The 15541-nt window shown below is 50.2% G+C and overlaps 1 protein-coding gene across 1 annotated transcript in view; it reads right to left on the bottom strand.

Annotated features, from left to right (window-relative positions):
- STAB2 (stabilin 2) overlaps positions 1-15541 on the bottom strand; it is a 127987-nt gene that overhangs the window by 5944 nt on the left and 106502 nt on the right. Inside the window, exons 59-67 of the mRNA XM_080661000.1 lie at positions 14892-15085; positions 11662-11803; positions 9550-9683; positions 7400-7565; positions 7167-7273; positions 5186-5305; positions 4173-4313; positions 2531-2638; positions 205-333 (exon numbers count right to left, since the gene is read on the bottom strand). Coding sequence (XP_080517126.1) covers positions 205-333; positions 2531-2638; positions 4173-4313; positions 5186-5305; positions 7167-7273; positions 7400-7565; positions 9550-9683; positions 11662-11803; positions 14892-15085 — 1241 coding nt within the window. The remainder of the gene's footprint in view (positions 1-204; positions 334-2530; positions 2639-4172; positions 4314-5185; positions 5306-7166; positions 7274-7399; positions 7566-9549; positions 9684-11661; positions 11804-14891; positions 15086-15541) is intronic.

Raw genomic sequence — 15541 nt, 5'->3', positions numbered from 1 at the left:
TCTCAGCCAGGAAGAGGGGCTGGGAGCTCCTGCTGCTGCTGCTCTTAGGGGCAGACACCCCAGCCTGGTGGCGGGAAGTGTGTGCCAAGCACCCACATGCTGGTGAGCTCTGGGAAGCAGCCAGTGAGCTGAAGTAGCCCAGAGCCAGGGGCTGGGCTGCAGAGAGGACCCCCATCCCCGTGTTCCCATTTTTCTCATTCTTACCTCGAAATGCTGGAAGCCAATTGTTCTCCGGTTTAGTCGGAAGTAAGAATATGCAGCCAAAGCGATGGCACCGAGGACCAGGGTGACGGCAAAGAATATCCCTGTTCCCCAGCCAGTGTGGGCTGAAGTCTGAACACAGAAAGGGGAGAGGTTGGTATGAAATCTGGTGTTTTCCGAAAAGAGGAGAGTTCTGGAGCCCATCCCTTTCCTCCTGGCCTGGGCGTCTTGGAGCAAGTTGGAATAGAATTAGTGATAAAATGGTTAACACATATCTGCCCTTACTGCTGCCAGAGTCTGTTCTAAGTCCTTTATGTGAGAAAACCCATTTAAATGTATAGTAGCCCAGAGAAACAGGGATAATCATTCTTGTTTCCATTTTTTAAATAACATTTTTATTTATTTTTTTGTTACTCCTTACCTGAGGATATTCTTTCCATTGATTTTTAGAGAGAGTGGAAGAGAGCGGGAGAGATAGAGAGAGAAACGTCCATGTGAGAGAGACACATCGATTGTTTGCCTCCCATATGTGCCCTGACCAGAGCTGGGGATTGAACCTGCAACTGAGGTACATGCCCTTGATCAGAATAAAACCTGGGACCCTTCAGTTCAAGGGCTGATGCTCTATTCACTGAGCCAAGCCAGCTAGGGCCTTGTTTCCATTTTTACTAGGGGGAACTGAGGCACAGAGAGGTTAAGCACTTGCCCCTAATATCATACAGCCAACGAGTGGTAGTGTTATTTTTGTAATTAGCTAGTCTATACTAATAAAAGGGTAATATGCTAATTAGACCGGGAGACCTTCCAGGAGACCTTCCAGATGTCCTTTTGGACAAAACCTTGATGGCGGGGCTGAGGCAGAGGTGGTAGGGTTGATCAGGCCAGGAGGGGAGGGCAGTTGGGGGTGACCAGGCCAGCAGGGGGGGAAGTTGGGGGCAAGCAGGCCAGTGGGGGGGCAGTTGGGGCCGGATCGGGCCTAAACTGGCAGTTGGACATCCCCTGAGGGGTCCCATATTGGAGAGGGTGCAGGCCGGGCTGAGGGACATCCCCCCATGCACGAATTTCATGCACCGGCCACTAGTTTATTAGTAAAAGAAAGAAAGCAAAGGAAAGTCAGACATGGTAAGCATGGTCACCTAAGATGCTTCACCAGGAGCTATAGCTTCACATAGCATTGTTCCTCCAAGGGGACTTAACCCTCTCCCTTCCCCCATCCAGTACTGGATTGTTGTAGGGAAAAAGAGGAGATAGGCACATGTGCAGAAGTTGGGGGGGCCGGGAAGGTGCTTGCCTGTCAGTCTAGCCTGGGGAACAGTGGATTGGCTAGGGGGTGGACGCCATCAGAAGTGCACAAAATCACGGAAAGTTAATTGGTTAGTTTGTAGAAACTCCTGGTTAAAATCCCCAAAGAGTTCCCTGTCTCTTGTTTTCTCTGGCTCTGTGACCCGAGTTTGCCTAGTCTCTCTCCATAGCCACATGGCCGTAGGAGCTGCATGGCCCATGGCCGTGCCGACTCCACAGCAAGATGCTGGATTGGACTGTACTTTAATATGGAGCAGAAACTATGGACCTGCTGAAGACAAGATTGGACTTCTTTCCATAGCGAGATGGACATTGATGGGACCTTGGAGGGGAACCCCCTTAAGATGACATCATCAATAAAGCTTTCCATGAAACCTTATCCTCACAGAGGGGCCTCAGGAATTCTTTTCCTTGAGGCCCCAAGAACTCCACTTCCACTGATAACAGTAGAGCTGGGATTTGGAGCTCATGCACTTAACTGCTGTGCTATGGAACTTCCTAGCATCCAGCTGTGCTCCCCCTCCCTCACACTTTTGAACAAAGTTAGGATACTAACACCAACTACCAGACAGTTACATAATATGTGCTATGCGACAGGGGCTAGCCTCACTATTTTACACTAACTCATAGTCCTCCCAAGGACCCAGGGAGGAAGGCGTTATAAACCCCATTGTGCAGGTAAGAAAAATGCGGTTCAGAGGTGTTCTGGGACTTGTCCAAGGTCACACAGCTATGAAGTGGAGGGGCTTAGGATTTCTCACTCTCCTCCCAGTAGTTTCTCCATTGGCCCATCCTGTTTCTTTCATTCAACAAATATTAATGGTGACAGGTGTGTTTCTAATGCACAGGAGTGGGGGTGGGATAAATGAGGGCCAGGCATCCCTGAGGCCAGCTGCCATGATTGGGGGAGACTCCTCTAGTCTCCAGGGGAGAGGGATGTGTGGGCTTCCAACAACACATCCTTTGCCTCTTGGAGAGTGGACATTGGGCTTCTCCTGGCCCCTCTCCAGGAACCCTGGGTACTCACCACTGGGGCAGGAGGTGCTTTTAAAGGCCTGGAAATGACATGAATGATCCCATTGGAGGCAAAGATGTCCCACTGCAGAATGGCTCTTCCATCGACAAACCTGGTCTCCTAGGGAGATGAGAAGAGGGTTGATGGAGATCGATGGTCACCTGACTGGTTCTCCTCACATGGTGGCCCTTCTATGGAAGGAAGTTGTTCATTTTGCCCGAGATCTGGAAGCCTAGGTTTCAGGCATATCTTCATCAATAGGCAGCACAGGACTCTGCTCACCCCCTGGCCAGTCCAGAACCATTAGCTGCCCTTGTGCAAACAACTTGATCAAGAGCTGCAGAGAACCTGAGGGGTCATCTGTCCAGCCCACTTGTCTGATAGGTGAGGGTGCAGGAGGAAAATGGTTTGTCCAAGATCACCCAGCTACTAAGTGGCAAACCTCATGCCTCTGGTCTCCAGATCCATTGCTCTGAGCATCACACCACACTGTGGAGAAGTAATGTTTAAGTGATCTTATCCCTTGCTGATCAAAGTGTGATCCATTGGCTTGTGGTGTGGGCAATCACCCTAGAGTTCACTGGAAATGCAGAAGCTGAGGCCCACACTCCATCTGTTGGATTACACCCTTCATTTTAATAAACCTGCAAGTAGTTTAAATGCCTGTTAAAATGTGAGAAGCACTGGTCTAAACTACTGATCTTCGATAATAGAAATCTTTTATTAAGTAAAAATTAAAAATCATACTTATTTCACATTTGCTACATGTCAGGCACTATTCTCACACATCACAAGCCTTGAATCACTGAATCCCCACAAAAGCCTATGATTTGACATCATGGGTATTCTGGTCATCATTACCACCATCACCATCACCATCATCATCATCATCATCATCATCATCATCATCATCAACATAGCCATCACCATTACCATTAATATCATCACCACCACCATCATCATCAACATCAATACCATCACCTCAGCACCATCACCACCATCATCACTACCATCACCATTATCATCATCATCATATCATCATCATCATCATCATCATCATCATCATAGCCATCACCATTACCATTAATATCATCACCACCACCATCATCAACAACATCAATACCATCACCTCAGCCCTATCACCATGATCACCATTGACAAAATAATATCACCATCACCATCAACATCATCAACACATCCCATCATCCCCATTTTTCATATGAGGAGATTGGGACACAGAGAAGTTGGATGACTTGTCTAAGTTCCCACAGCTAGCAAGTGGCAGAAGTAGTTTTCATAGTAGGCTCTCATTTGACTTTAAGGCTCTCATTTGACTTTAACACCTGGGATAGGCTGACAATCTCACAGAAACAAAGGTGGTGATGAGACAGCATTTAAAGTGGTTTCATTTATAGTTCCTCATTACCTGCTTCTGAGGCTGGTGGTCACCAATGGCTTATTTCCCAAGGGGTAGGAGTAGCTGACCAGTCAGTGTGGTGTGCTATGGTGTGCAGCTAATACCATCCCCTCCCTGCAGATTTAGGGTATACTTTCACATTAGAATAGTTGCCATCTATTAAGCACATACTATACGCTAGGAGCTTTGCATGTATTATCTCCAGTTCTTCTAATAAACCCAGAAGACCTTTCATACCGGCTGGTGCTGGTCCTGGCTGGAGGTGATGAGCAGCTGGCTTCCCAGCCTCGTCCGCAGGAGGGTACCGTTGACAAGGTCATTGTAAAAAAGCATGCTGACATTGGCGAAGTGGTGCTCGATGTCCCGCCCAGACAGAGTCTGAGAGAAAGGAGAAATGCGAGAATGGTATTTAAAGGCCAAGCAACATTTTTTCTTGTTCATGATAATGACACAGAAAAAAATATCACTTTTCATGACCTTAGCTTGGCTTTTCTGCCTCACGTGGCGATCAGGAAAAGTCGTTTTTCACAGGCTTTGGTTGTGTGGGCTCTGCCAGGGGTTGCCCTCTAGCGAGGATGTGGCATTGAGAGCCACCTAAGTGGGGCTTCCCAATGGCATCCTGGGAGTAGTGGGTCTTGAGTGGGCAGAGTTGTTGCCCCATTCAGCCCTGGGGAGTGGGGAGGGCCTGGGGCTGTCAGAACCTGCAGGACAGCCAACTGTGGGAGCGCTGAATGAACACTGCCAGTCCCTCTGTGTGTCATGGGGTGGTGACGTTGAGTGTGGTGGATTGGTTGCATAAGTGGTCCTGGTTCTTCACCAGTCCCTGTATCCTTGCTCTTTGTCATGTAAATGTGAGGGCCTCCCTCTCTGACTTTGGGCTCAGCTGTGTGATTTAATTGGGCCAGTGGCATGTTAGCAAAGTGATCAGACTGGGGCTTGCAAAGTGCTGGCAGGACCAGACTTGCTCTCATCATGTCCTGCTGTCTCCAGGAAAGCATGCCCGGGCTAGCCAGCTGGAGGGTGAGAGCCCCGAGCAGCTGAGCCGCAGACTGCCCACCTAGATCATCCGCCAGCCAGCCCATCTCAGACACATGAGCAGGACTGCCAGCTGATCTGCAGATGTGAGAGCTGAATAAATGTGTAGCTACTGAGTTTTGGGGTAATCTGTGCCTGGCTCTATCATGTGGATGGAGAACTGATACTGTCTAGAAGAATTAGTCTACAGCACAGACACCAGGGACCCGACTCACCTCGTTTCCCCCCAGCCCGCTGTTCTGAGGCACGAAGAGGGTGCCCCGGATCGCCAGGTCACTCAGGCGGTTCAGGAATGCCCGGCCTCTGGCCGAGCTGTTGGAGTAGGCCAGCACTTCCTGGGGAGGAGAAGGGAGTGATCAGAAGGAGAGGATCACATTGCCATCTGGGGATATTCCCATTGTGAGCCCCACTCAGGCTGCCGCTTGCTCGTCTGCCTGCAGCTTGGCAGAGTTCCAGGAGCACTTTCCTTTTCTTCAATGAATGCTGTGGTCCTAAATCACAGCCACACCAGTGGCCATTCCCAACGTGGCGGACTGCACAGTCCTTGGAAGCGTTAAGTCAAATCTTGAGTCTTCTGTTGTCAAAACCCTGCAATGGCCCCCACTTCACTCAGAGGAAAAGTCGAAGTCCTTACAATGACCCATGAAGGCCAAACCTGGACACTGTGGCTCCTCGGACCCCATACCCAGCTTCCTCTAGCTCACTCTGCTCCAGCCACACTGGCTTTCCTGCTGCTCCAACCTGCCTGGCATACTCCAGCTTTTATCCTGTGCCTGGCAGTTCCTTCTTCATGGAACGGTCTCCCCCAAATCTGCATGTCTCAAATGTCACCTTCTCTCTAAGGCCTTCCCTCATCTCTCTATGCAAAATGGAAACCCTGTGGTTCCCCTCTCCACCCCACCTCCCTGCTCTACTCCCCGCCCCATATCACCTTCTAGCAGTCAGTAGGATTTACTTGTTTATTCTGTTTGTTTATTATGTTTGTGTATTTTCTTCACTAATATAGCTCAAGCACATAGTAAGTGCTCAATAAATACTCACTGAACAAATTATGAGCAATCACACTACCCAGTTCAACTTAGCTACTGTGCAGACGGGACTACTACTGCCCAGATAAATTAGTTTGCTGTAGGGCACATAGCCAGTGGGTTTTATTTTGACACTGTCTTTTCTCTGAAATGCGGTCACAAGCCACGCTCCCAGATAGCAGAAATGTTGGACTGGGTGATTACCTTAGAGTACTTACGGTAACCCTGATGTTTAGACCAGTTAGTTAGATAGATACCATTGGTCTATGGACAAAAAGATTCACCATTTAAGGGTCCTTGGTTTAACTTGTGCCCTGATTCTGCAAGCCCCATATTTATGCATAGTCTACTCTCCTTGGCTGTGTCCATGACCTTGTTCAGCCTCAGTTTATTTGTCTACAGAGTGGGAATGATAGCAGAAGTAAGCTCATAAAGTTGTGTGAAGATTTATTCCTTCTAACAAGGACTTATTGAGCACCCGCTCCACGCAAACCACAAGGCAGAGAAAATCCTTCCCCTTAGAGAGCTTACATTCTGCACAATTAGTGAAAGGGCTCAGTGCAGAGTAAATTCTCAGGAAATATTAGCTTTCTTGGTATTGTTGTTGTTATTATTATTAGCTCAGATTTTTGATCAGTCAACCTTAAACCCTTCTCCAATGGGGGCTTTCTCCTCATTGGACATAATGTGTGGACTATTGAAATGACTTCAAGTGCAGTGCAAAATACAAGTTGACACCATGTGGATGGTTTGGCTCACTGTGTGATCACTAGCCAGGCTTAGTTCACTATGTCCCATCCTGGCCCTGAAGATCAGACTATCAAGATGGCTCCAGATGCACACAGAGATAGTAATACTAGCTTATACTAAAATAACACTTTCCATGTGATGGCCTCAGGTCTAAGTGCTTTACAAATATGAACTCATTTAATTATCACAATGACCTTATGAAGTTGGTGCTATCATTATCTCCATTTTACAGACGAGAAAACTGAGGCCCAGAGAAGAAAATAACTTTAAGGTGATGCAATAAGTGGCAAACCCAAGCTTCAAATTCAGGCAATGTGGTCCAATGCCCATGCTCCTAACCATGACTGTGAGCCTTTTGCCTTCTGCTTTGAGGCAAACCCTCCTTCCCTGAGTGAAAACGAGCAGACACGGTACCTACCGTCAGGAAGTTTGTGAGTGAAGGGAAGGACATCAGGACCTGCAGTAGATTTCCACTGCACGAGAAGCCATCTCCCACGTAGCCCACCTTGCAGGTGCAGTTCACATCTGGAAGGCAGGAGCACATGGCAGGGACCTCAGCTGCCAACCTCACCCTTGAAGATTGGCTGGACAGGCTGAGGATGGCTCACCAGCTGTGTGGCCTGGAATCGGAAGTGCAGCTGGGAGGATTACCTTTCATCCGGTAGCAGAAGACATCCCACATTTCACTCTTGTTGTTTCTCAGTCCATAGTCCACTATCCCAACAATACCAGAGCCACAGTTCTGGGAGGCGTAAGCTGTGGGGTAGGCAACCCGCCCACTCTCAAGCCAGCCTGCTGAACAGATGTGGTAGTTGGCCTGTAGGGACACAGATGTGACTATGGGTCAGCTGCAACTTAATATTTGTTGTGGAGTCCTTTGGTTAATGCCTGATCCCCCCATCAGACTGTAAACTCTAGGGAGTCAGGGGTATGGCTCATTTTGCCTGTTGTACCCCTCTGCCTGTAACATAGTAGATGCTCATTAGGTTTTTGTTGATTGTCCCATTGTATAGACCAGTGGTTGGCAAACTGTGGCTCGTGAGCCGCAGTTTGCCGCTCTGTTGACTAATGAGTTTGCCAACCACTGGTATAGACAAAAGTGGTGCCCTCTCTTTCTTGTAGGCGCCTGAGTCCTTCACACTCATTTTCCTTTTCTCTGCTCTTGAGAAAGGATTTGCTCTTAGTCATTTACTCCTAGTGAAAATTCTTTTGCTTATGGATTGGCAGAACTCTAACTGATCATCACCACCATCATTACTATCATTATCATCATCATCCTTACCATGTTCAACATCACCGTTATCACCTTCATCATCACCATCATCATCACCATCATTATCACCATCACCATCACCATCACCATCATCATCACCATCATCATCACCATCATCATTATCATCACCATCACCATCACCATCACCATCACCATCACCATCACCATCACCATCATCACCATCATAACACAATGAGAGCTTATTCTGGACCAGGTTCTGTTGCAAGGGCTTTTCATACATCAATACCTTTTGAGAGAAGAACTTTAAAAAATTCCCTATATTTCCCAGCCAGTGTGGTTCAGTGCTTGAGCATTGGCCTATGAACCAGGAGGTCATGGTTTGATTTCCGGTCAGGGCATGTGCCCAGGTTATGGGCACAATCCCCTGTGTGGATCAGGAGGCAGCTGATCAATGATTCTCTCTCATCATTGATATTTCTATCTCTCTCCCTCTACCTTCTTCTCTGAAATCAATAAAAAATATTTTTAAAAAAGTTCCCTATCACATAACTGAGAAAATGGAGGCAAAGAGGAATAATGACTTTTTCCAAGTCCTACAGCCAGCAAATAGCAGAGCTGAGCTGCACACCCAGGCAGCCTCCTCCAGAGCTCTTAATTTTAAAAGCTGAGTTCCTACTGTATGCCAGTCACTGTGCCATTTCACCTTTAATCCTTATACAAACATGCCAAGTAGGACAGAGGTTTCAATGGCTTGATCAAGGCCACACAACCAGCAAGCAGGAGAGCAGAAATTCAGACCCTCCAAGATGCTGGGTCCTGGCATCAAAGGCTTTGTCAGGTCTGAGGAAAGGTAGAGAGATGGGTAGTGATGGAGGTTGGAGGAAGAGTTCTAATATTATACCATGTAGGCAGTCACCTCCTTTGCTCCGACTGAACAATCACTAGGTAACTCCAAAGTGCTGGCCTTTCCAAATGTGCAGGCTTCTGGTTTTTAAGGCCAGAACTCCACTTCCCACCTGGCTGTGGCTAAGAGCTAGGCCATCCTCATTCACCCCCTTCTCAGCCCCTTCAGACACAGGGAAATCCAGCTAATCCAGAGAAATTGGACTGCTTCGTGGATTCAGGGAGATGCCAGGCTTGTGGTCATTGATGTCTTCCTGGGCTCCAGCTGTGAGGCATGCACTCCCAGTCTGTGCCTCTGCTGGGGCAGTTGAATGTCATGGTCAAGAACAGACTTTAGGAATCAGGGCTACATTTGACCACTGGATCTTCCACTTCCTGGCTAGGTGACATTGGACACATTACTTAACTTTTCAGAACCTCACTTGCCCTACCTGTACCTCCAGGCATGTTGTAAGGATGGACAGTGATGTCAGTGAACCACCCCTCACAGTGCCTGACACATAGTAGACCCCCAATGGCTATGACACATTGTTATTATGGCCCCAGGAGCTTCCTGAACTCCCCTGCAAGAAGGCAACAGCCAAAGTGTCCCCATGTTAAGAAGAGCCTGTAGCTCCTCCCCAGCAGTCCCTGCCAGCATGGTACCCACCAACTGGGGACCCACCTTCTGAGCATAGGAGAGCTGGTTGTAGGTCGCCATGGTTGCAGCTTCATTGGCACAGGCCTCTTTGGCTTTGTCAAAGGTCAGCTTATACTGGCCCAGTGGGGAGCGGAGATGGAACACCCCAATGGTGGCATCTAGATAGAGAAGGAGAGGAACCGCCCAGGTCAGTATTTCCTGCAAAGAACTTTGAAGAACGTTCAAAGCAGAAGGCCAGCTACTGAGACTTTGTATGTGGAATCACCCATTTGTCCTTTTGTGTCTGGCTTATTTCATGTAGCATGTTTTCAAGGTGTGATCACGTATCAGAGTTTCATTCCTTTTCAAAGCTGAATACTCTCCCACTGTAGGGATAGACTACATTTTGTTTACCCATTCATTTCTGGATGGGCATTTGGGTTGTTTCCACCTTTTGGCTATTGTGAATAATGCTGCTGTGAACATGGGTGGACAGATATCTGTTTGAGTCTCTGGTTTCAATTTTTCTCTGTTCTTCTCTCTCATTTCAATTGGATCATCAGCATGCGATAAATTACTGTCTTCAGTCTTACTAGATTTTTTTTTCCTGGTTTTATGAATTTAAAATTTTTTTTTCAAAAATTTTAGAAATTTTTGAATTTCTCACTTAGAATGTCCTTCTAAGTAGACTATGTCATTATCCTATGTGTTTTTCCTGCTTATATGCACCCTCTAGCTCATGCATGCCCAAATGATGTCATAGGATGGACAGTAATGTCAACAAACCACCCCACACAGTGCCTGACGCATAGTAGAACCTCAATGGGGCCTTAGGGCTTAATTTATGTTATGGACTGAATGTTTGTGTTCTCCTCAAATTCCTATGTTGAAATCTTAACCTCAATGTGATGTTATTAGAAGGTGGGGCCTTTGGGAGGTAAGTAGGTCATGGGGGTGGAACCTGCATGAGTGGGCAGAGCCTTTATGAGAAGGACCACAGAGAGCTCCATTGTCCTTTCTGCCTTGTGAGGACACAACGAGAAGTTGGCCGTCTGCAGCCTGGAAGAGGGTCCTTACTAGAACCTACTGTGCTGGCTGGCACCCTGACCTTGGACTTCCTCCTCTAGAACTGGGAAGAATCAATTTCTGTTGTTAATGAGCCACCCCGTCTATGGTACTTGGTTGTAGCAGCTCGAATGGACTAGGACAGTACATAACAGGTCTTACATCGATAGTTATTGAGATGCTAAGAACTGCCTCACTAAAGCAAACTGAACCCGTCTGAGACGTCCGTTTCACTTTCCGAGACCGAGCCCTCCTTGCCCTGGCTCAGAACTCGTTTGTGGGCCATTTATGGCTTTCCTCCATCAGTTTTCAAGATGCTCTGTCAGCTGCACCTCTGTACTTAGTTTTACGATCCCTGTGGGGTTATTATAAGCCATCCACATCAGCCTTGGAAGTAGGTGAGCCTGTGCCAATCCATGTGCTACTATCCACACGACTGTGAAGAAATTGCTTCTGCTCCTGGCAGCCACTTCCTCTTTGTTATTTAAACCCTTAATTATGCTCCTTTCCAATTAAGGGTTGCAGGGATTGCTAAGCAACTCGAGGAAAGCAAGTATCAGGAAAATTCACGGTAGAGGACCTTTGAGCTCCCGTCTCATTCTCAAGGCTCAGGATACAATTCTGAGTTACTTGCCCCTCCACTCAGGGCTATGCACAGGCTGTTTGGCCCCCAATTTTTTTTTGTATTATAAAAGGTTCATTAACTTGCCAATTTTTAAAAATCCTCCCCAGAGGATATTTTTTCTATTGATTTCCAGAGAGAGTAGAAGGGAAGGAAGGAGGGAGGGGGAGAGAGAGATATCAACAGGAGAGAAACACATCAACTGGCTGCCTCCTGCGCACACCTGGGGATAGAACCTGCAACCGAGGTATGTGCTCTTGATTGGGTATTGAATCCCTGACTCTTTGGTCTATGGGCTGACACTCCAACCACTGAGCTAAACCGGCCAGGGCAAGTTGTAGAATTTAATGCAATTAAAATTTTTACTTTTTAAAAGTTAAATTGTTTTTCTTTTCCTTTTGCACAGAACCCCCCACCCCCCATGCCTAAAGACCAGGTGCTTTGGGCCCGCAGCCCCTCGCCACACTGACCCTGGAAGTGGAGGTCAGCACAGTGGGCATCGGCGTGGCACTGTCCGTTGTCCTGCAGGCAGCGGTCGATGGGCAGCTGCTCCGGCTCACAGTCCACCCCGTCTCCTACGTAATGACTTTTACACTCACACTTGTGCCTGCCCTGTGGGGAGAACGGAAAGGTGAAAAAGCCCCCTGGCTAGGACCCAGGACCCCCTAGCGCTCTGCGGCCCACCATCCAGCATGGGAAATGTTCAGAAGGATGGAGAATATATGCCTCTCCTGTCCAGTGGGAAAGAAGTAACTGCCACGTCGTGTTGGTCCAGGATCATGATGAAATGCTGTCCTTTACATCTCAGCTCAGGGGAGCCTCCCTGACCCCTAAATAAGGCAGCTCCCCATCCCCCTGCCACACTGGCCGGGTCACGTCCTTCCTGACCCTCGGGGCTCTCTGAGAGTGTCTTGTGCGTGAGTTCTGCACTGAGCATCACCCGTCCCTCTGCTCGAATACAAGTGCTTTGTTGTGACATCCCTGGCACCTGCAACAGCACATAGTAGGTGCTTGATGACCATTTGTTGAATCAGTGAATGTTCTCATTTGATCCCACAACAATCCTATGAGATCTGCATTGTTATTAGGCCCACTTTGCAAATGAGGAAACAGAGGCTCAGAGAGGCCAGCCCCAGGCCACACAGAGCGAAAGTCCAGGAGCTGAGACTCAAAGGCTGTCTGACTCTGAGTTCATGTTATAACCACTGTGGACATTATCTCCCACCATCTTCTCCTCCCACCAGATAAACAGGGCTCCAGGTGCTGTTCCATTCTAAAAAGACTTGAGGGCCTACCCGGTTTGGCTCAGTGGATAGAGTGTCGGCCTTTGGACCAAAGGGTCCCAGGTTCAATTCTGGTCAAGGTCACATGCCAGGATTGTGGCTCCATCCCTGATAGGGGGCGTGTAGGAGGCAGCCAATCAGTGAGTCTCTTTCATCATTGATATTTCTATCTCTCTCTCCCTCTCCCTTCCTCTCTGAAATCAATAAAAATATATTAAAAAAAGAGAAAAAAAAAGAGAAGGTGGCCTATTGGTGCCTGTTGTTTAATAAATAAATAAATAAACAAATAAATAAATAAATCCTATCAATAAAGAGGGAATACGCTAATTGAACATCACTCCATCACAAAGATGGCTGCACCCACAGCTGAGGCCAAGTTCCCATAAGGAGCCTTAATGAGCAATCAGCAGGGACTACGCCCTCCCCCGCCCCCGTGTGGCTTGATGGGACCTCAGGCCGAGCCCCCTACCCTGGTGTCAGGCTGGGGGACCTCAGGCCGCACCCCCCCCCCCCCCCCCGCCCCGTCCCAGTGCCAGGCCAAGGGACCTGAGGCCACGCCCCCCCGCCCGGCGGGGCTTGACGGGGGACCTCAAGGTGCGCTTCCCGTCCTGGTGCTGGGGTAGGGGACCTCAGGCTGCTCCCCCGCCCCAGCGCCAGGCTGGGGGACCTCAGGCCACGCCCCCTGCCCGGCTGGGCTTGACAGGGGACCTCAGGCCGTGCCCCCCACCACAGCACTAGGCCCAGGGACCTCAGACCGCACCCCCCTCCTGGCTGGGCTTGACAGGGCATCTCAGGCTGTGCCCCCGACCCAGCGGGGCTTGACTGGGGACCTCAAGGTGCACCCGCAGTGCTGGGTCGGGGGAACTCAGGCCGCGCCCCCACCCAGCAGGACTTGACGGGGGTCCTGAGGCTGCGCCCCCCTGCCTGGCAGGGCTTGACAGGGGACCTCAGGCCATGCCCCTCACCCAGCAGGGCTCGACAGGGGATCTCAGGCCATGTCCCCCACCTGGCGGGGCTTGATGGAGGACCTCAAGGCATGCCCCCCGCCCTGGGCTGGGCTGGGGGACCTCAGGCCGCACCCCCCCCCCCCCCCCCGCCCCGTCCCAGTGCCAGGCCAAGGGACCTGAGGCCACGCCCCCCCGCCCGGCGGGGCTTGACAGGGGACCTCAAGGTGCGCTTCCCGTCCTGGTGCTGGGGTAGGGGACCTCAGGCTGCTCCCCCGCCCCAGCGCCAGGCTGGGGGACCTCAGGCCACGCCCCCTGCCCGGCTGGGCTTGACAGGGGACCTCAGGCCGTGCCCCCCACCACAGCACTAGGCCCAGGGACCTCAGACCGCACCCCCCTCCTGGCTGGGCTTGACAGGGCATCTCAGGCTGTGCCCCCGACCCAGCGGGGCTTGACTGGGGACCTCAAGGTGCACCCGCAGTGCTGGGTCGGGGGAACTCAGGCCGCGCCCCCACCCAGCAGGACTTGACGGGGGTCCTGAGGCTGCGCCCCCCTGCCTGGCAGGGCTTGACAGGGGACCTCAGGCCATGCCCCTCACCCAGCAGGGCTCGACAGGGGATCTCAGGCCATGTCCCCCACCTGGCGGGGCTTGATGGAGGACCTCAAGGCATGCCCCCCGCCCTGGTCTGGGCTGGGGGACCTCAGGCCACACCCCCGTCCTGCCTCGGGCCAGGGGACCTGAGGCTATGCCCCATGCCCAGCAGGGCTTGACAAGGGTGGGACTGGCCAGGTCTGGATCTAGCCCAATGGGGGGTGGGCGGCTGGGTCTGGGTCTCACGCGATTTTGAGGTGCATGTGGGTGGGCGGGGACTTGACTCTGGGTCCCATGGTGTGCCCTAGACTCTGACAGGAGGAAGGTTTTCATATAAATTTTACTGATTTTCTTTCATCTCTGACACTTCTATTATAGAGAAAGGGCAAATAGCAATATTAAATTATTTCCTCTAATTAATCCCCTTTTAATGTGCAGGAATTTCATGCAGCGGATCACTAATAAATAAATAAAAAGGCTTGAGGGAGTGCCCAAACCTGCACTTTCCTGCCGCCTCTTACCAACTCTTTTTGTTTTAATAAACTTTTGAGTTTGGATAATTTTAGATGTACAGGAAAGTTGCAAAGATAGCAGAGAGAGTTCGTCCCATCTACCCTCTACCCAGTCTCCCCGAATGTTAACATCTTACGTCACCATAGTACACGTGTCAAAGCTAAGAAATCAGCACTGGTCCATTACTATGAACTAAACAACAGACTTTCTGTGGTGTTCACCAGTTTTTCCACGGAGGTCCTTTTCTGGCTTAGGATGCCACCTTGCCCTTGTCTCGCCGACTTCACAAGAAGTAGACCGTGGTGGGAAGCAGAGGGGAGAAGAGGCCAAGTGAGGCCCACAAGCTGATCTTGGGGAGACAGACTCACCGGGCCAGTCATCTTGCAGGTGGCATGCTCATGACACCCCCCATTGAGGCCGTCCGCACAGGGGTCTACCTCTGAGCAGCTGCGACCGTCCCCCTTGTAGCCCTTCGGGCAGCTGCAGGAGACCTTGGTGCCCTTCTGGGAGCACTTGGCGACCTTCGCACAGCCCCCGTTGTTCTGTTTGCAGAAATCCACCACTGCAAGAGCAGGGAGAGAGGGCTCATGAGCCACTGTCTGTGCAACGGGCTTCACATTGGGCTATGGATCACCTCAGGACCAGTGGCCCCAACATGTTGGTGCCCTCTCTCCCCAGGCCCTGCCCTTGGCCTCCGTGTTAGCCTTTGCAAACGCTAACATCCTGCGGCTAAGCCTCTCCTAGACCAGGCCTGACGACATCAGTCCACCTCTGCCCCTTTGTCACATACTGCTAGCCTCCACTTGGGCAGCACTTTTCTGCGTGAGTTTGGGTGTTTACTAATAATATTAGGACAGTTATGCGTGTATATGTGTGTGTATAGTTAGCCCACTACGGAGGACGTGTGAGATAGACATGACCCCATTCTACAGATGAGAAAACTGAAACTCAGAGAGCTTCACTGATCTGGTGAAGGCAAAAGAGCTAGAACGTGGTGGGGCTGGGATCTAAACCCAGG

This window comes from Plecotus auritus, assembly GCF_963455305.1.
Source record: "Plecotus auritus genome assembly, chromosome: 3".
NCBI lineage: Eukaryota > Metazoa > Chordata > Mammalia > Chiroptera > Vespertilionidae > Plecotus > Plecotus auritus.
This window is presented reverse-complemented; position numbering and strand designations above follow the sequence as displayed.